The sequence below is a fragment of the Centruroides sculpturatus genome, unplaced genomic scaffold (assembly GCF_000671375.1).
Source record: "Centruroides sculpturatus isolate CEXI.00-Female unplaced genomic scaffold, Cexi_2.0 scaffold205, whole genome shotgun sequence".
NCBI lineage: Eukaryota > Metazoa > Arthropoda > Arachnida > Scorpiones > Buthidae > Centruroides > Centruroides sculpturatus.
Genome location: NW_019384391.1, coordinates 48,594 through 75,601, shown reverse-complemented (window position 1 = coordinate 75,601; position 27,008 = coordinate 48,594). Strand labels below are relative to the sequence as shown.

The following is a 27,008-nucleotide window of genomic DNA, read 5'->3' as shown; positions in this document are numbered from 1 at the left end:
AAAGCTTCAACTGGGAAATTTTACCTCATCCACCATATTTGCCAGATATTGCTCCCAGTGATTATCATCTTTTTCAGAGTTTGCAGAATTTTTTAAAAGGAAAAACTATTGAGGTTGAGAACAATGTAAAAAAGGCTATTTCTGAATATTTTGATTCAAAACCGAAATCATTTTACAAAGACGGGATTAAAAAGCTACCATCAAGATGGCAAGAAATTGTACAAAATAATGGTGAATACATTATAGATTGAAATAAAATTTAATTAATATTTTTTGTTGCTTTTTTTGTAGATAAAAATGCGCAAGAACTTATGGACTGACCTGATAGAATAATAACTGATAATAAAAATGTAGTTTTATTTGCACTTTACCTTTGAGGATAGACGATGGTGGAGGTGTAAACTGGTGGCAGAAGAGAGGGAGAAGGGGAATGATACTAAAACTTAACTTACATAACATAATGTAACAATAACTTAAAAATAACTTAACACTAATTTTTTTTATCTTTTCTGTTTCATATATATTTTAAAATCTTTTATTCACTGCTTTTTGCTTTCTTTCCTTCACTTTCACCAGCACTTTCACTGGATAGAGGTTGCTTGGTAAAATATCTATCCAAAGAGGTTTGGCTTTGCCTACTTTTTAAAATGTTTCTAAAATGACTTAGGCAAATGTCATTAAACTGAGCAGCAATATGGCCAGTGTGAACCTTTTTGGGATGTTCCTTTTCAATAAAATCAGTCAATTTCTGATAATACCTCAAGATTTCCTTTATCGAGTGAGATCCTTTCACAACAAAGCAAACACGCGGACTAAAACCAATCATGGCGGTGGTGCTGCAAACTAATGTAATGTTGTATGGTGAGTTTTTATTCGTAACTTGGAGCAAAAATATGTTTGAATTTCATGTCATATCCTGAAAATTTCGTATGCTGAAGCATTCGTATCCTGAGGTACTACTGTACTGTATTATGGTTTTAATGATAATAGAAATATTCATTCAAACAATATATTTACCAAATATGATTCAACAAATGTTTTCTTTTCTGTTGGAATCTTCTTTGCATCCTGCAATTAAATAAAACTTATTTAATTATCTGTGGTAAAGATAACTATACACAAAATATATCATTTACAACTCATTTTTTCATAAAATAAAAAGATTATAAATATAAATGGCATCTTTATTAATCAGTTAATGATAAAAATTTTATAAAACTACAATTTCTTTCTTTGAAATTTTTTCAAAACATTGCTTTCCTATGGTTATTAATTAAAATAATATAAGAAAGCTTTTGTTTCTATTTATAGCCCTATTATTATTATTTACAATTAACAATTATCACTTCTGTGGAAACTGTCATTATTCCAATAAAATATATAACATTTTTGCCTTTATTTTCTGAACATTAAGAATTTTGCCCTGCTTCTTTTAAGTGTTGTAGAACTTGCATTTTACAACTCCACTTTCATAACTGAATTATTAATATTGTATTATGGCTGTAACAAATGCCATACTTTTTTATAAGTTATTACCATACAAAGATGATAAGATTCAAACTTCTATCGACAGAATGCAATTTCAATTTGCAATACTGAAATTACAGAAGACAGAATGGAATACATGACAACTGTTTTCTAGGAACCAAGTAAGTCATAAAAACAAATATTAACAACCTAATAAATTTCTCCTTTCATTATATCTTAATGAATACAATCATATTTTAATCTATTATTTTACAGTATTTACATAGTATGTAAAGATTTATGCCATTTTTATGTTTACAGTTTTGCAAGTGACAGATGAGACTGAAAATAGTTGAAAGAGTAACCAGAATTTTTTAAAAAAGTAAAAGTAATACCAAAAAGTAACCATATAGTATACAACAGGTAAATCCAATACACTTAACACCTATATAGCAGGTAACTGTTATTATTGGATTATCATATCTACAACTAAAGCTTGTATGAATGAGATAAAAATTACTTTAGTAACCATTTTAGACATCATACCATCAACAAGTTATTTAGACCATATCACTTTTTCAAGACAAATATAACAAGTCCAGATTGAGTAAGATATCCATATTTTAAAAAGAGTATAATATATATATATATATATATACAGGTAGTCCTCAGTTTACGCCGGTTCAATTTACGCCACTTCGCAATTCGCCGAAAGTATAATTCCCCGATTTTCCCTATGCTAGACTGATTTTCATTTCAGTGTTGACTTATTTACCAAGCCACAACATTGTACATTCGTTAAAACAAAGATTTTTATTGAATATATTTATTTTTTCTGTTTAATATTTTTAGATATGTATACATTTGCATTAAATTAATATTAAAATACTAAACGTTTAGGTACCCACGAGTCAAGATATTAAACTTAATAGTCCAATAAATGGCGTCCGAATCCATAGCGCCAATGAATGTATCCACGTATCAGTTCATTCAGGAAACACCTTACGACGCAATAGCACTTCCGGTGAACACAAATTACCGTTAATGAGACAAATCTACTTCTCATTGGCCAGACGATATTTATCTCTCCTTAGCCAGCTTGAATTTTCCCACTCAAACTGACCTTATATATGCGCTACGGCAACCGGTGGTCGACCAATCAGTGTCTCCACTCGTCTGTAGCTCTATGTCGGGTTAACGTATCCTTTCAACTATGGAAAGTTTGATGGATGAACTTTGTGAGTTAGACAATGATTGGGAGCGAAGTGCGAATGTAAAAAGGAGCATCATATTCTACCATATTCCGAAATTCTTAATGAAAGAAATCAAAAATATAAACAATTAAAGATGGATACTTTTCCGAAAAATGTAAGAAATTGAAAACTAAAATTTTTAAATAAAAACATTTTACTTTATTTTATGATAAAATACATTTTAAAAATTAAAAATTTATATGTATTTTGTATTATATTGTATTAATATACAAAATTATTAGCTTATTTTTCACTTATGTAGAACCTAACCCTATACCTCACTGTAAATATGGGTTCGTTTTACGTTGATTCGATTTGTGCCGGCTTTTGTAGGAACGGAACTGCGGCGTAAACCGAGGGCTATCTGTATATATATATATATATATATTCTCTTTTATATATATTTGTTCACATTTTTTTTCACATTCTCTTGAAGAAATTTGTTATGAAATTTCCTCTCTCTTCAATGTTCTTCTGTAGCTGAGCTGTTTGTTTACTTTTGGCTTTGTCTCCTTCTTAAATACTTATGCCATGTAGTTTTTTTCCCCTATTTCAATAATAATGCATATTTTAATCTACATTTTCATACTGAATATGCACTTAATTGTTAAGAGACAAACAGGAACAAAAAGTAACCTAATACTGAAAATAGCAAAGAAATACTAACTGGAAATAAAGAAGTAGCCCACTTGTAGCCCTGTGTTTATATATTCATACTTTTATGTAACTTTTAACATAAACCATTTTAAATGGAAATTCTATTTAAAATAATCTTTCTCATTTATGATATTCTAAACATTTATACTTCTTATCAAATAGCACATTATTTTAAAATCTCAAAACTAATTTTATTTAATCTTCAAGACATCATTAAAACTGAAATAGTTTAAACATGACTTACCACTAAAGGAGTGGACATCTTTTCTAAAGATAATAAAATTCGTTTAGCCGTTGTACTCATGTAGTCAAAATCTTTTTTTGACGAAGCATCGTTCACTTTCAATTTAGTATTTGAGGCATTTGTGTCCTATAAAAGAAAAAAATCAATTTATTACACCAAGACTTCAACTGGAAAGAAATATGTAAAGAAATATTTTTCAAAATATATTTATAGAAAAACAGATTCTCTTAACACATTAAATTTGGAGATATATCTGACTTTGTGATAATGCAGATATTTATTTTAGCATTGTCTTATTTTTTGTATGACACAATGCAATATTTTCACAGTTCTCATTTATTCAATTTTGATTGTGTAGTAAAACATATACTGCAGTTTAGCCTACCAATAATGCATTATATCTTAATATAGCCTAGCAGAACATATTGAAAAGTTGATTAAGAGTAAAATTGTTTTCTTATGTTAATTTTAAACACTTAAAGATTAAACTTTTTCCCTTGGTTTTGTTGAAAAATAAAGTTTTATTTGAATTTTTTTGAAAAAATGTGGCATTTTACTGTATCGTTTTTATATTAAAAATTTAATTTAGAATCTTAAAAAGAGTCTGCTAATTTTAAATTTTGAAAATTGCTGATATAAGAAATATTTTATTTTAATAAACATAAAAATTAAATTATAATCTTATGTCATCAGTAAGAAAATAATGAACAGACTACAAATAATTATAATCACTAAAAGTTGGCAAATAAGTTGCTCTTTATGTAATAAGTAAAAAAAACAGTTTCAATTCACACACTAACTTCTTTCAATGTATGATGCTTAAAGACAATTAAAGTTAGCATTTTATTAAATTATAATTTATTATAGTAGTAAATATTTAACAGATCTTTATTCACAATACCAACTTTATTCATCGACAATTCTAATCAAAATTATTTCAATAATAATTTAACAGTGATCTTTAAATATATTAATTAAGTACTACTGCTGGATGCTCAATTATCATTACTTGTATACAGAAATGACATTTAACACAAAATTTTATGAGAGTATATTAGAAAATACTGTCTTTTTATATTTATAACTTTCCTCTTAAAATAATTTTTTCGTGCTTGTATGACTAACTATCTCTAACTAAGCCAATCTATGCTTAAGTGAAGAATTTATCTATTTAAACAAAATTTTTATGAAAATTGTCAATGTTTAATTATGTTTCCAGCAAAAAATTAATGTATCAGTAACAGCATAACAAAGGCATATTGTTCATCCTAGATACTAAGAATACTTAGAAATGATCATCAGTTTTAAATCTGATGATCATTTCTAAGAGTAAGCTATTTTATTATTACTTTTTCACTTTTATAAATTCAATGGTTAAAAATAAAATCTAAAATTTTGTCTTAAGTAAAAAATTTTTCTCTAATTTCTGATGGTCTAAATTTATTATCTGACCAAAAAGAGAATTGATAATGTGAGATTAGCTGGGGGTACCTTTCCACTAGGATTGTTAGTACCACTTAATTGGCGCAGATTTGAAACAATCTGTTCTCGGAGTTTCGGATCGTCCTTAGTTAGGAGTACGTTGGAAGATCTCTTAGATCTTCCGACGTACTCCTAACTAAGGATGTTGGCCTTAGGGAGACAATATGGGAACTTCTTTCCAATATGAGATTCCCCAATGTACTCCTCGAATCATGCCGATCTTTGACTATATCTCATGATCCGTGACCAATCAGCATATTTGGATTCTCTCATGTGAACGGATGAAGTGGGGAATTATTGAGGGGTTGACAATTCCCATGGTGGTGAGATTTGTGTTAGATAAGTGGAAAAACAAACAATGCTTCAACTTCCGTTAAAGGAAGTGGCTCTTTTATCAGTTTTCCCACGTTAGAAAAACAATATTTTCACACCAAAACGAAATAATATTTTACTTCATAAATTTAATTTTATATTTAAATTGTTAATTAGACCCAGGGACTATTCGGATCTCACAATAATGACAATGCATTTATCATTAAATTGTTAACGAAAAAGTCAAATGTTGGCTAAACAGTCAATTTTTTTTTATTAATTCATAATATTTTCTTTGTTTTTCTTAATAATCCTCTCTATTAAATAAGAAAACATGTATGTAGATGTATACATTCTTTTAATTGGGCTACAATTTTCAAATTCAGACCTACACATTCCCACTATCATCTATTTGTCTGTCATTTGTTAATCTCAAGAATGGAATTAGATAGATGAAAATCGAAAATCTTAGAGACTGGAGGTCCTGAGTGACTATATACAAACTTCCATCCTGAGGTAAAACTTTGTGATTTTTTTGAATTAAAAAAGATAAAAAATTGCAGCATGGCATTGTATCAATATCACAATAAATAATTGCTCATTTTTCTTTCATTATTTTCAATATCTAACACTAAAATTCCTTATTTTCATCACTAAAATATAATGGAAAGAAATGCAGAAGTCCTTTTTTGTTCTCTAATATTTTCCTATATATTCTATACTTACATAAATTTATGTTTTCTACATTTATATAATTAAAAACATATTTTACAATAACTGAAGATTATTTCCAATTATTAAATATACCTTGTTAGAAAAATCCTTAAAATTATTACATACACATACAATAGAATTATTGTAATTATTCTGAAACCTAGCTCTATTGATAACTGATTGAACATTATAGATATTGTTACTTAACCACTTAATCAGTAGAAATTTTAATTTTACTGACTCTGATATTAAAATAATTCATTAAAAAAATTTAAAATATTTAATTTAAAGAACTACTAATTATAATTACTATTATTAATTACTCATAATTCAATCCAATGCTTGCAGTACAGTGGTTTAAATTATTGGCATTTCTTACCTCAATTATAAATTATTATTATTAAAACTAACACTGCCAAAATAAAAAAAAATTTAAAAACAGCATGGAAATCATGCCGTTTTTTTAATTTTTTTAAGCAATAAAATCAGGTTAAGAATGATAGCAATTGTGTGTTATGAGCCACATGTTGAGGCAAACAGAGCAAAAATGACAACTTTTTACCTGTTCTGGGACTTGCCAATTAATTCTGATGGCATTAGACAAGTGATAACAATATCTATGATAAAAAATAAATGAATTCTACTGTATGTGTAAAAATTCCAATTACAAAATTAGAAACATTTTATATTTGAAGTAAAATCTTACAGGACATGATATTGATGATAATATATGTGATCTGTTCATAGCAGATGCTCCGCCAAATGTTGTTTTACCCTCATAAAATGGTGAATGACAACAGTTTCCTCCTGAATGAGATACTTCACCCTAATAATAAAAATTATACATATTATTATTATTATTTCTGTAAGAAAATTTATTTAAAGATTGTTTAATTAAAAACATAATAATTTTATATAACTAGCAAACACTTTTTAGAAAAATAATAGTTACAGTTATCAATTTGCCTTGTTTGCATTCTCAGTGAACTTTTAATATAAATAAACTGGCTAAAACCCTTGCATGATTTCCTCCCAACTCATAATTTACAAAGTTAAAGTTATGTGTAGCACATCTGTTATGAGATTTTATTTTAAAATAATTTTATGTTATTAATCATGTAAAAAGACAAAAGGTTTATTTTTGAGTAGGAGTGAACTTTTAAAGAAATTTCAAATGCTAATAACATCTAAAACTTTCATTAAGACTGACCCCACTTTGAAATATGACACAAAACCTTCCTTTATCTCCCTATCCCACTGACCTTTGGCATAAATTGAACTTTGAAATTAAAATTCTATTAACATATATATTCCTAACTGAAACTCTCAAAACCACATTTGTCATGTCCAAAGTTTAGGAGCATGTTCCCCATACACTATGAGTATTTCTTACTGTTTGTAACCATTATATCCTTTACGAAACTTAAAAAGCATACAAAATATGCCTGATATGCATTTTATCTGCATACATTTCAATTTGATTTACACAAACAAAATGTGAAGTTTTCAAATAAGCTTCTAAACAAAAAATAACAATATGACATTAACAGTAATGTGTTAAATTTCACAACTATTGTAACTAAACTACATATCTATATCCAAAATTACCCTCAGTACAAAAATAGCAAATTCATCAACATCTTTAAAATGCCTCAATGTCCTTGACTTACTAAAATATAAATTTTCATCTACAAGTACGTATCTTCTAATATCAGGACTTATTATACTGGCTTTACAGAAAATGCTAGAGTTTCACAGAAAACAATTTTTTATTTTATTTAATATACCTGGACACATACATAATATTGGTATGTGTCTAAGTATATTAAATAAAATAAAAAATTGTTTTCTGTGAAACTANTACAGTCGACCCCCCTATAAGATATAGATACGTTCCAATTTATTAGGAATCCGATTTCTTACAAGTCGTTCCAATCACAGCCCGACACGTGTCAAGTTTACGGACTACGGCTGATTGAAAGGTTTTCTTCCATAAAATTAATTGATTCTACACTAATCCGACTCAACATTTCCAAAATACGTATATTTTTTCGTAGTTTTATAGGAATCGTAATTATAGGGACCGTAATTATAGGGGGGTCGACTGTATATATAAATTGTAAATCAATTGCATTTAGAAAAAACAAGCACCAAAAACTTCTTTTTCTGGATAAATTAAAATTTATTTATAGATAATTCACATGCTTACACAATGTTTTTATAAGTATAAATATAATGGGCAAAAACAGTGCAATTGCAATTTATATATTATTATATTGTAATTTTGCATGATCCTATAATACAAATAGTAAAAAATTAATCTTAATCTATGCACAAAGAATAAAGTGCTATATTGGGAGGGGAGAAAAAATCACTTATATTGGTAAAACAGTTAAAATTGCTTGAAATGCATATCCTTATATAAAAGAGTACCTCTTGTTAAGTGTCATTTAAAAAAAAAAAATTTACTACATAAGTTTCATAAGTTTAATTTCATAAATAATAATAGTTTTATCTCTTACAGTACATGCAAATTTTATCTTATTTACATGAACTTTTTAAACATTCTATTAATTTTATCTGAAGAACATAAATTTAAAATATTATTTTGGTGACTATCCTTTCAAAATATCTACTTATTTATTTAATAATACAAAAATAATGTCCTTCTAAATTTTAACATATTTCTGTGTAATTTAGTCTTAATTTAGTCTGTGTAATCAGTCTTAATTTGAGCAAATCTTGTTGGCATGAACAAAAACTCCTTCTAAATGACAATTGTACTGTATGATGATTTTAAACTGAATGTATTAAATTTTTAAGAGAGATAAAATAAAGTAATAAATACCTGAGATTTTGATTTGTTAATTGCAAAATTGTTGGATGAAGAATTCATTTTTCGCCGCTGTAAATAAAAAAAAGTGTATCAATTAGCATGCCATTCAAATATAAATAACATTTTTTTTACTATTTTAAAATACAAAGATAATGCAAAATATTTTACCTAAGTAAGTTCTGAATTAAAACATCTTGAGAACTTATTAGATTTCTAATCTAATAAGTTTTCAAGATGTCATCAAACAAAATTATATAACATATATCAAATCTTGATATTATAATTCAATTATTATAATACTCACAAATTCATTTTGGTACTCTAGAATTTTATATGTAAATAATGCCTTTCTTTTAAAAAACTTTCCACCCTGTAGGCTCTAAGAGGGCATTTTTCCATACCATCACAGATTCTGCCAGGCCCACATAGGGTGGGTTTACTTTTTGCTAGCGTTCAAGCTCGCTGAGCTGACACCTAATGCAGCCTGACGTCATACTAGCACACTCATAAAAGTATACACAGTAATGGACGCTTCCATTTTTGAACAAAAACCAAGCTCGTTGTAAATTCTCCAAGCACACCAAGCATACTAGGAATGCTAGCAATGATGTCACAGGTGCGAAAAGTAAATGCTGTGCTCATTGGTAGCTAACAAAAACTATACAGGCTGAGCATGCTAGGGGCGAGATTGAAGCTAAAAGTAAACGCACCCAATATGGGCAGCAGAAGATAAAGAATGAGCCCAAACATATTTGAGCCATGAAAAATTCCTGGAGGTTTTTGCCTGCCTGAATTCAATTCTATGTCATCAGAGCCATAGGTTGACACTAACTGCCTCAGCCATCTGATTAATAATTAATAATACTCATTGATGACATTATATAATTTCTTTTAATCTTTCTGCTCATTTAATAATATACACTAAATTTTATTTATTTTCCTTTTTTTTTAACTTAGATTAAACTCATATTAAAAAATTTTCATTTTTATTATGAACTTATTTTTAACACCATGTGAAATAAGTGAATTTATATTGTATCAACTAAAACTCTCTCCTCATTCTACAATGGGACAAAGTATCTGTATCGATCATAAACATTTGATATAATTATGGTGAATCATTAACTACAAATGCATTGTTTTTATTTAAACTTTTAAATTGAATACATTTTGATTATAAAAAATTTTTATTCAGAAAATGTAACATGTTTTATTACACCACTAATTTAAAAGAAATATACAAAACTACTTTAGGAAAGCTCAGAATCAATGATTAACATTCTAGAAAAATTCTATCTTAGGCTTAAAAAAAAGGAACATGAGGCAGCAAGGTTGAGTAGGTCATCTGATCAAGCTATCTTCTTTAATATTTAGATAATAAATTGCAATGTTTATTGCAATTTATTTTTGTCTGAATTATCCAAGGGTTTGAAAATTTAAAATTAAAGCAAGTAGTCTAATGTTAATAACGACAGAAATGACAATAAAAATTTGTTAAATTTAAATTATCCATTTCAAATTAAGATACTTTTTTGTTACAAATCATTGACAATCTCTTATCATTATACGCAAGAAGTGAAATTAAATTAGAAAATGCATTACATAATGTATGTGTAAAACATCAATAAAAACAAAATTTTCTAAAATACAGTAGTACCTCAGGATACGAAATTAATCCATTCCTAAACTGAGATCATATAAAATGTTGTAAGGTGAATCATTTTCCCCATACTATTACATGTAAAACCAAATAATCCATTCCAACACGAAAAACACTCTCAAATTAAAGCTAAGTAATACATTGAAAAAAATAACTTTAGTAAGGAAAACACTGAAAAATGCATTTTGTAGTTGTAAATATATAAATAACCATAATATCAGGTCAGTTCATAAGTTCATGGGTATTTTATGATCTTGAGAAAAATCTTGTTTTGATGTTAAAAATGCCAGTCTAATGTGATACTTTTTACACTGAAGTGTTAAATTGGATCTCATTCATATAATACTGTTCAGAATTGGGAACATTTCAGTTGTTTATTTTCGTTAAAATGGAAGTAACAGATGAATATAAGAGACATGTTTTATACTTTTTATTTTTAAGTGATGAGAATGCTACAAATGCAGCCAAAAAATTAAATACTGTTCATAATCAAACTGTAATTAGTGTAAGGACTGCGCAGAAGTGGTTTGAAAGATTTAGAAATAATGATTTTAGTGTGGAGGATAAGGCTCGTACTGGAAGACCTGTTGACTTTGATGATGATGCTCTCTCTGCACTAGTTGAAGCAGAACCATCTTTAACAGTTGATGAAATTGCGGAACGTTTAAATTCATCCCATGGAACTGTTCATAGACATCTACAACAAATCGGAAAAGTTTCAAAGCTAGGAAAATGGATACCACATGAACTGTCAATAGCTAACTGACAACAACGTCAACTGCTCAACTCCAAAGCTTCAACTGGGAAATTTTACCTCATCCACCATATTTGCCAGATATTGCTCCCAGTGATTATCATCTTTTTCGGAGTTTGCAGAATTTTTTAAAAGGAAAAACTTTTGAGGATGAGAACAATGTAAAAAAGGCTATTTCTGAATATTTTGATTCAAAACCGAAATCATTTTACAAAGACGGGATTAAAAAGCTACCATCAAGATGGCAAGAAATTGTACAAAATAATGGTGAATACATTATAGATTGAAATAAAATTTAATTAATATTTTTTGTTGCTTTTTTTGTAGATAAAAATGCGCAAGAACTTATGGACTGACCTGATAGAATAATAACTGATAATAAAAATGTAGTTTTATTTGCACTTTACCTTTGAGGATAGACGATGGTGGAGGTGTAAACTGGTGGCAGAAGAGAGGGAGAAGGGGAATGATACTAAAACTTAACTTACATAACATAATGTAACAATAACTTAAAAATAACTTAACACTAATTTTTTTTATCTTTTCTGTTTCATATATATTTTAAAATCTTTTATTCACTGCTTTTTGCTTTCTTTCCTTCACTTTCACCAGCACTTTCACTGGATAGAGGTTGCTTGGTAAAATATCTATCCAAAGAGGTTTGGCTTTGCCTACTTTTTAAAATGTTTCTAAAATGACTTAGGCAAATGTCATTAAACTGAGCAGCAATATGGCCAGTGTGAACCTTTTTGGGATGTTCCTTTTCAATAAAATCAGTCAATTTCTGATAATACCTCAAGATTTCCTTTATCGAGTGAGATCCTTTCACAACAAAGCAAACACGCGGACTAAAACCAATCATGGCGGTGGTGCTGCAAACTAATGTAATGTTGTATGGTGAGTTTTTATTCGTAACTTGGAGCAAAAATATGTTTGAATTTCATGTCATATCCTGAAAATTTCGTATGCTGAAGCATTCGTATCCTGAGGTACTACTGTACTGTATTATGGTTTTAATGATAATAGAAATATTCATTCAAACAATATATTTACCAAATATGATTCAACAAATGTTTTCTTTTCTGTTGGAATCTTCTTTGCATCCTGCAATTAAATAAAACTTATTTAATTATCTGTGGTAAAGATAACTATACACAAAATATATCATTTACAACTCATTTTTTCATAAAATAAAAAGATTATAAATATAAATGGCATCTTTATTAATCAGTTAATGATAAAAATTTTATAAAACTACAATTTCTTTCTTTGAAATTTTTTCAAAACATTGCTTTCCTATGGTTATTAATTAAAATAATATAAGAAAGCTTTTGTTTCTATTTATAGCCCTATTATTATTATTTACAATTAACAATTATCACTTCTGTGGAAACTGTCATTATTCCAATAAAATATATAACATTTTTGCCTTTATTTTCTGAACATTAAGAATTTTGCCCTGCTTCTTTTAAGTGTTGTAGAACTTGCATTTTACAACTCCACTTTCATAACTGAATTATTAATATTGTATTATGGCTGTAACAAATGCCATACTTTTTTATAAGTTATTACCATACAAAGATGATAAGATTCAAACTTCTATCGACAGAATGCAATTTCAATTTGCAATACTGAAATTACAGAAGACAGAATGGAATACATGACAACTGTTTTCTAGGAACCAAGTAAGTCATAAAAACAAATATTAACAACCTAATAAATTTCTCCTTTCATTATATCTTAATGAATACAATCATATTTTAATCTATTATTTTACAGTATTTACATAGTATGTAAAGATTTATGCCATTTTTATGTTTACAGTTTTGCAAGTGACAGATGAGACTGAAAATAGTTGAAAGAGTAACCAGAATTTTTTAAAAAAGTAAAAGTAATACCAAAAAGTAACCATATAGTATACAACAGGTAAATCCAATACACTTAACACCTATATAGCAGGTAACTGTTATTATTGGATTATCATATCTACAACTAAAGCTTGTATGAATGAGATAAAAATTACTTTAGTAACCATTTTAGACATCATACCATCAACAAGTTATTTAGACCATATCACTTTTTCAAGACAAATATAACAAGTCCAGATTGAGTAAGATATCCATATTTTAAAAAGAGTATAATATATATATATATATATATACAGGTAGTCCTCAGTTTACGCCGGTTCAATTTACGCCACTTCGCAATTCGCCGAAAGTATAATTCCCCGATTTTCCCTATGCTAGACTGATTTTCATTTCAGTGTTGACTTATTTACCAAGCCACAACATTGTACATTCGTTAAAACAAAGATTTTTATTGAATATATTTATTTTTTCTGTTTAATATTTTTAGATATGTATACATTTGCATTAAATTAATATTAAAATACTAAACGTTTAGGTACCCACGAGTCAAGATATTAAACTTAATAGTCCAATAAATGGCGTCCGAATCCATAGCGCCAATGAATGTATCCACGTATCAGTTCATTCAGGAAACACCTTACGACGCAATAGCACTTCCGGTGAACACAAATTACCGTTAATGAGACAAATCTACTTCTCATTGGCCAGACGATATTTATCTCTCCTTAGCCAGCTTGAATTTTCCCACTCAAACTGACCTTATATATGCGCTACGGCAACCGGTGGTCGACCAATCAGTGTCTCTACTCGTCTGTAGCTCTATGTTGGGTTAACGTATCCTTTCAACTATGGAAAGTTTGATGGATGAACTTTGTGAGTTAGACAATGATTGGGAGCGAAGTGCGAATGTAAAAAGGAGCATCATATTCTACCATATTCCGAAATTCTTAATGAAAGAAATCAAAAATATAAACAATTAAAGATGGATACTTTTCCGAAAAATGTAAGAAATTGAAAACTAAAATTTTTAAATAAAAACATTTTACTTTATTTTATGATAAAATACATTTTAAAAATTAAAAATTTATATGTATTTTGTATTATATTGTATTAATATACAAAATTATTAGCTTATTTTTCACTTATGTAGAACCTAACCCTATACCTCACTGTAAATATGGGTTCGTTTTACGTTGATTCGATTTGTGCCGGCTTTTGTAGGAACGGAACTGCGGCGTAAACCGAGGGCTATCTGTATATATATATATATATATATTCTCTTTTATATATATTTGTTCACATTTTTTTTCACATTCTCTTGAAGAAATTTGTTATGAAATTTCCTCTCTCTTCAATGTTCTTCTGTAGCTGAGCTGTTTGTTTACTTTTGGCTTTGTCTCCTTCTTAAATACTTATGCCATGTAGTTTTTTTCCCCTATTTCAATAATAATGCATATTTTAATCTACATTTTCATACTGAATATGCACTTAATTGTTAAGAGACAAACAGGAACAAAAAGTAACCTAATACTGAAAATAGCAAAGAAATACTAACTGGAAATAAAGAAGTAGCCCACTTGTAGCCCTGTGTTTATATATTCATACTTTTATGTAACTTTTAACATAAACCATTTTAAATGGAAATTCTATTTAAAATAATCTTTCTCATTTATGATATTCTAAACATTTATACTTCTTATCAAATAGCACATTATTTTAAAATCTCAAAACTAATTTTATTTAATCTTCAAGACATCATTAAAACTGAAATAGTTTAAACATGACTTACCACTAAAGGAGTGGACATCTTTTCTAAAGATAATAAAATTCGTTTAGCCGTTGTACTCATGTAGTCAAAATCTTTTTTTGACGAAGCATCGTTCACTTTCAATTTAGTATTTGAGGCATTTGTGTCCTATAAAAGAAAAAAATCAATTTATTACACCAAGACTTCAACTGGAAAGAAATATGTAAAGAAATATTTTTCAAAATATATTTATAGAAAAACAGATTCTCTTAACACATTAAATTTGGAGATATATCTGACTTTGTGATAATGCAGATATTTATTTTAGCATTGTCTTATTTTTTGTATGACACAATGCAATATTTTCACAGTTCTCATTTATTCAATTTTGATTGTGTAGTAAAACATATACTGCAGTTTAGCCTACCAATAATGCATTATATCTTAATATAGCCTAGCAGAACATATTGAAAAGTTGATTAAGAGTAAAATTGTTTTCTTATGTTAATTTTAAACACTTAAAGATTAAACTTTTTCCCTTGGTTTTGTTGAAAAATAAAGTTTTATTTGAATTTTTTTGAAAAAATGTGGCATTTTACTGTATTGTTTTTATATTAAAAATTTAATTTAGAATCTTAAAAAGAGTCTGCTAATTTTAAATTTTGAAAATTGCTGATATAAGAAATATTTTATTTTAATAAACATAAAAATTAAATTATAATCTTATGTCATCAGTAAGAAAATAATGAACAGACTACAAATAATTATAATCACTAAAAGTTGGCAAATAAGTTGCTCTTTATGTAATAAGTAAAAAAAACAGTTTCAATTCACACACTAACTTCTTTCAATGTATGATGCTTAAAGACAATTAAAGTTAGCATTTTATTAAATTATAATTTATTATAGTAGTAAATATTTAACAGATCTTTATTCACAATACCAACTTTATTCATCGACAATTCTAATCAAAATTATTTCAATAATAATTTAACAGTGATCTTTAAATATATTAATTAAGTACTACTGCTGGATGCTCAATTATCATTACTTGTATACAGAAATGACATTTAACACAAAATTTTATGAGAGTATATTAGAAAATACCGTCTTTTTATATTTATAACTTTCCTCTTAAAATAATTTTTTCGTGCTTGTATGACTAACTATCTCTAACTAAGCCAATCTATGCTTAAGTGAAGAATTTATCTATTTAAACAAAATTTTTATGAAAATTGTCAATGTTTAATTATGTTTCCAGCAAAAAATTAATGTATCAGTAACAGCATAACAAAGGCATATTGTTCATCCTAGATACTAAGAATACTTAGAAATGATCATCAGTTTTAAATCTGATGATCATTTCTAAGAGTAAGCTATTTTATTATTACTTTTTCACTTTTATAAATTCAATGGTTAAAAATAAAATCTAAAATTTTGTCTTAAGTAAAAAATTTTTCTCTAATTTCTGATGGTCTAAATTTATTATCTGACCAAAAAGAGAATTGATAATGTGAGATTAGCTGGGGGTACCTTTCCACTAGGATTGTTAGTACCACTTAATTGGCGCAGATTTGAAACAATCTGTTCTCGGAGTTTCGGATCGTCCTTAGTTAGGAGTACGTTGGAAGATCTCATAGATCTTCCGACGTACTCCTAACTAAGGACGTTGGCCTTAGGGAGACAATATGGGAACTTCTTTCCAATATGAGATTCCCCAATGTACTCCTCGAATCATGCCGATCTTTGACTATATCTCATGATCCGTGACCAATCAGCATATTTGGATTCTCTCATGTGAACGGATGAAGTGGGGAATTATTGAGGGGTTGACAATTCCCATGGTGGTGAGATTTGTGTTAGATAAGTGGAAAAACAAACAATGCTTCAACTTCCGTTAAAGGAAGTGGCTCTTTTATCAGTTTTCCCACGTTAGAAAAACAATATTTTCACACCAAAACGAAATAATATTTTACTTCATAAATTTAATTTTATATTTAAATTGTTAATTAGACCCAGGGACTATTCGGATCTCACAATAATGACAATGCATTTATCATTAAATTGTTAAAGAAAAAGTCAAATGTTGGCTAAACAGTCAATTTTTTTTTATTAATTCATAATATTTTCTTTGTTTTTCTTAATAATCCTCTCTATTAAATAAGAAAACATGTATGTAGATGTATACATTCTTTTAATTGGGCTACAATTTTCAAATTCAGACCTACACATTCCCACTATCATCTATTTGTCTGTCATTTGTTAATCTCAAGAATGGAATTAGATAGATGAAAATCGAAAATCTTAGAGACTGGAGGTCCTGAGTGACTATATACAAACTTCCATCCTGAGGTAAAACTTTGTGATTTTTTTGAATTAAAAAAGATAAAAAATTGCAGCATGGCATTGTATCAATATCACAATAAATAATTGCTCATTTTTCTTTCATTATTTTCAATATCTAACACTAAAATTCCTTATTTTCATCACTAAAGTATAATGGAAAGAAATGCAGAAGTCCTTTTTTGTTCTCTAATATTTTCCTATATATTCTATACTTACATAAATTTATGTGTTCTACATTTATATAATTAAAAACATATTTTACAATAACTGAAGATTATTTCCAATTATTAAATATACCTTGTTAGAAAAATCCTTAAAATTATTACATACACATACAATAGAATTATTGTAATTATTGTAATTATTCTGAAACCTAGCTCTATTGATAACTGATTGAACATTATAGATATTGTTACTTAACCACTTAATCAGTAGAAATTTTAATTTTACTGACTCTGATATTAAAATAATTCATTAAAAAAATTTAAAATATTTAATTTAAAGAACTACTAATTATAATTACTATTATTAATTACTCATAATTCAATCCAATGCTTGCAGTACAGTGGTTTAAATTATTGGCATTTCTTACCTCAATTATAAATTATTATTATTAAAACTAACACTGCCAAAATAAAAAAAAATTTAAAAACAGCATGGAAATCATGCCGTTTTTTTAATTTTTTTAAGCAATAAAATCAGGTTAAGAATGATAGCAATTGTGTGTTATGAGCCACATGTTGAGGCAAACAGAGCAAAAATGACAACTTTTTACCTGTTCTGGGACTTGCCAATTAATTCTGATGGCATTAGACAAGTGATAACAATATCTATGATAAAAAATAAATGAATTCTACTGTATGTGTAAAAATTCCAATTACAAAATTAGAAACATTTTATATTTGAAGTAAAATCTTACAGGACATGATATTGATGATAATATATGTGATCTGTTCATAGCAGATGCTCCGCCAAATGTTGTTTTACCCTCATAAAATGGTGAATGACAACAGTTTCCTCCTGAATGAGATACTTCACCCTAATAATAAAAATTATACATATTATTATTATTATTTCTGTAAGAAAATTTATTTAAAGATTGTTTAATTAAAAACATAATAATTTTATATAACTAGCAAACACTTTTTAGAAAAATAATAGTTACAGTTATCAATTTGCCTTGTTTGCATTCTCAGTGAACTTTTAATATAAATAAACTGGCTAAAACCCTTGCATGATTTCCTCCCAACTCATAATTTACAAAGTTAAAGTTATGTGTAGCACATCTGTTATGAGATTTTATTTTAAAATAATTTTATGCTATTAATCATGTAAAAAGACAAAAGGTTTATTTTTGAGTAGGAGTGAACTTTTAAAGAAATTTCAAATGCTAATAACATCTAAAACTTTCATTAAGACTGACCCCACTTTGAAATATGACACAAAACCTTCCTTTATCTCCCTATCCCACTGACCTTTGGCATAAATTGAACTTTGAAATTAAAATTCTATTAACATATATATTCCTAACTGAAACTCTCAAAACCACATTTGTCATGTCCAAAGTTTAGGAGCATGTTCCCCATACACTATGAGTATTTCTTACTGTTTGTAACCATTATATCCTTTACGAAACTTAAAAAGCATACAAAATATGCCTGATATGCATTTTATCTGCATACATTTCAATTTGATTTACACAAACAAAATGTGAAGTTTTCAAATAAGCTTCTAAACAAAAAATAACAATATGACATTAACAGTAATGTGTTAAATTTCACAACTATTGTAACTAAACTACATATCTATATCCAAAATTACCCTCAGTACAAAAATAGCAAATTCATCAACATCTTTAAAATGCCTCAATGTCCTTGACTTACTAAAATACAAATTTTCATCTACAAGTACGTATCTTCTAATATCAGGACTTATTATACTGGCTTTACAGAAAATGCTAGAGTTTCACAGAAAACAATTTTTTATTTTATTTAATATACCTGGACACATACATAATATTGGTATGTGTCTAAGTATATTAAATAAAATAAAAAATTGTTTTCTGTGAAACTAGCATTTTCTGTAAAGCCAGTATAATAAGTCCTGATATTAGAAGATACGTACTTGTAGACGAAAATTTATATTTCACCAACATCTTATTCACTGAGAAAAACATATCTGTGTTTAGTAAAGATGACTGTTAATTAAAACTTCTGCTACCTGTGTATAAAGGAATTGCTGCTATTTTTTGCACGTTAACCCATAATCACATTTTTATTTTTTTTTTTATTTTTTTTTTACAGAATCACATGCTTAATGCAGTGATTTTCCACTGATTTTTCATGCATAATTATGTTTCATGTTGTTTCTCAAATTTGTATTTGTTTCATGTTGTTCCTGAAATTTGATAATTCCAAAAAAAATCCTGTAATGTGCACATGCCAAATTTTAGAATTGTACCTTTCTTAGATGACAAGATATTGTTTTGTTTACAAAACAATATCCTTTCAAGAGCTCCTGAAGAAATCTTCAAACTTTGTGACAGTGTGGGCTAATATGAAATAAGTTTAGCTGGAATTAAATAACAAGAGGGCTGAGTTGTTTCTCATATCCAGAAAATTACTTTGCTGTATCTTTCAGGCAAGAAATAAATTCACAAAAACATTTAAATTGTTGAAGGACATATCACCGAGACTATCTCATGAAGACAAGCGTTCAAGGTCAAAGCAACTTGCAGATCGCAGATCACCATGTCATGATGTCAAGTATAGCTGACAATCATCCATGATATCATGACCACCCCTTGAGGCAATTGTGAAAGATCACCATGACTTCACTTTTGATGGTGTCAGGTTACCAAAACTGTCTCTCTCATTTGTGTGTGTGTGATTGTGTGGAAAACAAACTGTACACAATTACTTGTGCAAGGTGGTAAATTTCTGCAGTTGTTTTTGAGAACCTGTGATAAACATAAAAAATTTTTTCAACCCCAAATTTTTACAGTTAAATGGCTAGTGCGTGGCATGAGGTTATCATAGAAGCAACTCAATTTGGTAAGTCAAAATGCCTACAAAAAGCTATTAGACATGGAAAATTCCCACTATTACATGTGGTCACAGGTTAGCCAAATACCGTTTAAACAATGAACGTCTACATTACTGAACAGTTAAAAGTATATAAATATGAATGATAGATTTGTAATCTTATATTAAACTACAGGAAGTCCCCGATTTACAACATTAATTAATTCTGAAGGCTTCCGTACAAGTTGAAAAACCATATAAGTCATAATTCATTTCAAAAAATAATTACAGTTAAACAGCTTCTGCTTATAAAAAGACAATTTCTGAAATTTTTATTTTTTGAAAGTCCTCACCTTTTATATACATTCAAATTGGTGCTTGATAGATGAGTTGTCAGTCATATGCAGGGCTGTGGAGTCGAGTCGGAGTCGTGGAGTTTTGGTGTTTTAGCCGGAGTCGGAGTCGTCAAAAATTCCGCCGACTCCGACTCCATTTTACTTACCAACTTGTTATGTATATAAAATGGAAAAGTATTGGAATCGGGTCAAATTTGACCCTCCAGGTTTTTATTTTTTTGCAAATCTACACGTTTGGAGATCTCCCGAACCCCACAAAAAAGTCAATAAAGGGAGAAAAATTCGCACGCATGTGTGTGTTAATGTCTAATTTGTTTAATTTTTTTATTTTCTGTTCTGAAATATTAAACAATATTTCAGAATGAGTAAAGTTTAAGAAACGAAATGTGCCACTGTGGCTTGCGTATAAAGGGGCATTAATAGAGGAAAAGATGGTATTATGGAACCACCCCATTTCGAACTGATAATAAAGGCGGACTGTAGCGGATTGTGTCTGAACTGCACTAGGCAGACATCCATAGCGTGGGAAAAACCCGTTTTACTTCAGTTAAACAGTTGTCCGTATTTAATCAGCAAATTTGTTTTTTTCAAAATTTGTAAGTTTTGAATGCTAAGTGAATTTAATTATTTTAAAAATATAAATAGTGTAGTTGTAGGTTCACTGGTGCATGTATTCCGTTTCTGAGACTTAGGGATACATATTAATCTGTGTGATGTTCACGTTTTTTAAATTTTGGCCTCGACAGACATAAGTTAATTCAAGATGGCAATGCGTGATTTACGGACCCCATTGGTGCGTTTACGGTAATATGAAACTCAACTTCTCCGAACTCTCTCTTTGCAAGCAGACATTTGTCCGGAGCAATTTGTGAAAAAGACACTAGGTAGAAAGTCAATTCTTCCTGAGAATATCGAAAAAGAGCTGCTGAAATATATATTGTTGACGGAGGTCATATTTTTTATTATAAAAGATTTTTGCTATAAAATACATTGGAGTAAATAATTTTGGTAATGATTTAACATTTTTTGTACTTTCCTATTTGTTTTTGGCTACATTAAAGCATTTTTTGAAAATATACAGTAAGATTCCATATAACCACCCAATTTTCTCTAAGCCTACTTTCTGACTTTTTGTACAAAAGCCTTCAAAAAACCATACTTATAGTTACACTAGCGAAAAATCCAATTNAAACAAAAAAAGTTATGCATTCTATCACGTACATAAACAGTGTCGTAATTCGCCAAGTGCAAATCAGCAAATTCGTAAAATTTTTGTTTATTTTGAACAATCCGGATAATCGAAAATCTGGATAATGGAGGTCCAGATAATGGAGGTTCTACTGTATTTCTCTTTAATAGTTTTAAAGGCAAATGATTTTCAAATGAACAATGACAATGATATGTAAATTCATATGATTTTTGCAGTCTTGATATTTTCTTTTTCTGAATCTTAGTATACCTTAATATATGTAATCTGTCAGTGTCTTTCTTCCTTAAATGGATTGTAAGAGCTTAAGAGATAATACAGATAATAAAAAAAATTCAAATCTTTTATTTAGTTTTTAAGTAAATCATTGTATAGAAGTTTTTTAGATTCAAGCAGGTTTTTCAAAATCGTCCACTACACACAGTCTTAAACTCACACATATAGAAAAAAAAAAAAAAAAATTCAAATCTTTTGCATATCTCGAAATTTCGAGGTGTCCGAGTCCAAAAATGTAAAAATTTAAAAAGGGTCATTTTTTGACCGAGCACTACACTTTCCTTCTGTATAACAGCCGGAAAAGTAAAAATTATCGAATACATATTTATATATTACTTAGAGGAGTCTTTATCGTTGGAATAACAAGTTTCTACGTTCTATCTTTATTAGAACTCAATTTATTGAATCTTTTATTCTGAGGTCATGTGATGACATCAGAATTTCCGGGTCTTTTTCGGTAACAAGTCCTCCCTTGGTCGGAGTCGGATGATAAAGAAAAGTCGGAGTCGGTAGATTTTTACGCGACTCCACAGCCCTGGTCATATGTCAAACATTGCAATGCATATCTAAGAACCTACATAACTCAAATTTTATTGCTTTAGTATATTTTATTACTTTATACAGCAAACTACTTGTTTTGTTGCAGTGGTCATCATTATATAACATTACTTTGCAGATGTAAATAAATAAATCTATTTGAGTCAATGAACTACAATACTTGATATTGACAAATTAGTTGTTAGTTTTTGAAGACAACAAAATCATCATCAGCAGTATAAGAACACAATGAATAAATTATAAAAACTTTGAATTTACCAATGATGGAGCTCCAAAACTTGATAAGTTAAATGATGGTTTTCTACCAGTAAATGTTGGCTGTGGTCTTGCTCTCTTATTTGGACAAACAATTTTTTCCTTATACCATGAATGCAATTCACTCTGATTAAAATTTGAATCTGAAAATAAAAAAGAATTATATAATTTAAAAGTAATTAATAACTGTACTTATACAATAATAATAATTAGATTTACATAAACAATAAAAAAATATACAATAACCAATATTACTACCAAAACAATTTAAAAATAAAAATTTACAAAAACTCGATTTAATTTAATCAATCAAAAATAATTTTGAAAAAACAGGATGTGCCAAAGCTTATAAATTATTTTGATTAAAATACCATTTATAATTAATTAATTTATCAAAAGTACAATAGTTTGAGTGTTATATGCAGTTGAAAATTTATAAAATATAATTTGCTCATGATCAACACAGTCTTATTTTGCATGATTCTGAAATAGCATGCCATTACAAGCAATACTCAATAAATAAATCTTACTATAGACATAAACAGCATACCATAAGATTAAAATCTTGAATATAAGAATTTAATTTAAGAAATTAGAAACTGCATTTCAAGAATCTAGAGAGATTGAAGTCAAATTGTAATGAGTGATATTAATAATTTTCTGTTTTTCTACTGTACAGGTACTCTTAATCAGCACTACCGGATCTAGCAATTTCCCACTTTTCCAGTGATTTGAACTTGTAAAAAGTGGGGAAATATTTTTAAATGCAATTTGCAATGTGATGAAAAAATATATTATAACTATTTCTTTGTTTGATATATTAAATGCTTTATTTATATGGTAATAGAGGGCAATTGTTGACAGAATACATATTACATATATAGTTCAATAACATTATATATAACATTACTGTAGTATTAGAATTATTTAGTCTTAAGTGATGCCCAGTACAATAGTTACAATTTCATTACTGTAGCAGACTTTCATCATTAGCATAGAAGGCCATGGAAGCTATATGGAAAAAGCATTTTAGCATGATTTTAATGTTTCATTTTTCTCCAAATCACTGAGTGTAGAAAGACTTGAAATTTTTTTTCTCTGAATAAACTAAGTTTTTCTATTTATCACCAAATCCAAAGACATATTTACTAAATTTGACACTAGATTACTGCACATGCACACGAAGACAATTTTTTAGCAATTTTTCATAGGGGCATTGTGATTTCAAATGGTAAATGCCTGACGACATTGCTCTCAATTAAAGTTTTTTAAAAAATATTTTCTTCTCATACAATATGAATAAATTTTATTCATCTCATTTATGTGAATTATAAAAATCTCTTTTCATTTTAATTTGTAAATTGTGTTTTAATTTTATAAACTGAGTAAATTAAGAAGTTGTATTGGTGATTTCTTATGCACTAACAAAATACATCTCCCAAATTTTAATGTATTTCTATATAACAACTGATCATAGTTTATACAAAACTGTTTATGCAGATTCTCAGGAAGATATCTCAAACAATAACTTTCATATAAAACTGGAAAACCAGTCAACATCAGATTAACCAAAAAAATTGTTTATTTTTAATTTATTGTTTATGATATAACTTTTTCTACTTCAGTGACTGTTAAACTAACCTTATATTAGATATCTTGTTTGTCGACATTTAGACAACATTCATATATTTACATCTTCTTCTTCATCTTTGCCTTTTCCCATGTTTATATGGGGTTGGTGTTTCCTTCTCTAATACATTTTTTCCCTCTCTCCTTATCAAGGGCTTCTTCTCTCAAGTTCCCTCTGATTCAAGTCTTCTTCCACCTTATCTTTCCAATGCATCTTTGGTCTTCCTCTTTCCTTTTACTACCAGTTTTCCAATCTTCTTTCCAACATAATTGTCACTTCTTCGCTCTATGTGGCCAAACCACCTCAACCTACATTCTTGCATCTTTTTGCTCAAGGGGCACACCTTAACAGAACCTCTAATAAAATCATTCCTTATTCTATCCTTCCTTGACACTCCACACATCCATCTCAACATTCTCATCTCTGTCACCTCCATCTTTCTATCTTGGGCTCTTGTTATTGCCCATGTCTCAGCTCCATATAACATTGCAGGTCTAACAACTGATTTATACAATTTTCCTTTCAGATTGCAGCTAACTTTCTTGTCCCATAACACACTGCTCAGCTTCCTCCAGTTCATCCATCCACATTGAATTCTATGTTGCACCTCTGAGTTCAATCTTCCTCCCATCTCGACAAATGTCCCAAGATATTTAAAACTTGGAACAAAAGGGAGCGGCACATTTTGGATTTTATTACACTCATCTCTACCATTCAGTCATATAAGTTTTTTTTAGTTCTGCTAATCTTCATGCCCCTTTCTTCCAAAACTTTCCTCCAATCTTCCAACTTCTTCTCGGCCTTGATTTGGGAAAGTTCACACAGCACAATATCATCCGCAAACAGCATACTCCATGGAGCCTCACACTTCATGTCACACACCAACACGTCTATTATCATGATCCCTGATGCAAACCAACATTCACGAAGAACCCTTCTGTAGTGCCCACATTACTCTTAACTTGGGTCTCTGCTCTCTCATACATTTCGACAAGCCTAACATATTTTTCTGGAACATTCTTCCCACCAAACATCTCCACATCTCTTACCTTGGTACCCTATTGTGAGAATTCAGACTCAAGTGTAAATTTTCACACGTTGATATGGTTTATTTTTATCATTATTTCCTTTTTCTTTTTCCCTCTCGTGAAGTGAAGAGTAGACCTTTTGACCCCTCAGTGTACTGTATCACCTCGAAGGTGACTTTAATCATCCAAAGGACTTCCCTCACACCAGGGGATCGTTCAAATTCTAACGTAAATATAAGGTGCAGATAAGTAGCCAATTAACGGTGACAACCATCTGTTACTGTCTAGAGAGTAACCAAAAGGTCACCAATGAGGATAAAACAAAACTCCGTACTCCCCTCTAAGTCTGATTGACCCGATGAGAAAGTCAATCTAAATGACCAAATAAGGCAATGATTTTTATTAAGATGGTGAGACATATTCTGATATGAGTCACCTCACGTCAATAAATCAAGGAGTTTGACAAATTTATGATGGGAAAATGTCAAATAGTGGAAGGAAAGGATGACGATAACATAAACACAGCTGTACTCAAGTCGAGCTGACAACTGCATCAAATTTTCTTCCCCCATGGTTCCTCCTCTGAGATAAGTATAAAAACGGGTCGAACTTGCACCTCCAGGCGGACAGCCAAGGAGAACACCGCCAAATAAACTCCATCTGCGGACATCTCCATGCAGAACTCTACAGTTGGAGATCAACGGAGTACACCCACATCAGACATAGACAAGTGGACATCAAGGGACACCAGCTCCATACTGCCGTCCATGGAAAACTATGATTAGGAACCTCCAATCCTAGTGCATCCTACCAATGCCTAATACGAAGAGATCAAATCCCACGAGGTAAAACCTTCACCGAATTTTGTCTCTCTCTCCAACACATCCTTCTTAGAGAGGTATATCTCTTGTTCTTTAGTTTAGGATAGAACGTAGATATAGAATAGAAACCTTTTATTATTTATATGTGTATCATTTCTGCTTTTTCCTTTGTTATGTATAATCTCTTAGTTGTTTATTAAATGTGTTATTGTTGTTCAACCTATGTAGTTATTCGGACACCTCGTCACAACCTCACTACCCCCTCCTCACTCAAATTTTTGCCCTCCTATGGCCATAATCTGACATGAGCTGATAAGTGGGGAGAAGCACAACGCTCCACCCCCTCGGTTCTCACACTATCATATGCCTTTTCTAGATCTATGAACACCATGTGCAAATCTTCCTGCATTTCCTTGTGCCTTTTCATCAGCTGTTTTAGAGCAAAGATAGCATCAGTCATACTCCTTCCTGGCAAAAAGCCAAACTGTTCCTCTCAAATCTCAGATTCCTGCCT

General features: G+C 29.1%; 1 protein-coding gene and 1 long non-coding RNA gene across 2 annotated transcripts in view; both read right to left on the bottom strand.

Moving 5' to 3' along the window:
- Positions 1-27,008, bottom strand: part of LOC111618240 (nuclear pore complex protein Nup153-like) — a 96,650-nt gene that overhangs the window by 35,935 nt on the left and 33,707 nt on the right. The window contains exons 6-10 of the mRNA XM_023359723.1: positions 23,019-23,158; positions 18,260-18,379; positions 15,037-15,162; positions 12,433-12,483; positions 8,978-9,034 (exon numbers count right to left, since the gene is read on the bottom strand). Coding sequence (XP_023215491.1) covers positions 8,978-9,034; positions 12,433-12,483; positions 15,037-15,162; positions 18,260-18,379; positions 23,019-23,158 — 494 coding nt within the window. The remainder of the gene's footprint in view (positions 1-8,977; positions 9,035-12,432; positions 12,484-15,036; positions 15,163-18,259; positions 18,380-23,018; positions 23,159-27,008) is intronic.
- LOC111618243 lies at positions 1,048-6,982 on the bottom strand. Its single transcript, XR_002755540.1, has 3 exons — positions 6,836-6,982; positions 3,622-3,747; positions 1,048-1,068 (listed from the first exon to the last, which is right to left on the bottom strand). It is a non-coding gene; the product is annotated as an uncharacterized LOC111618243 (long non-coding RNA).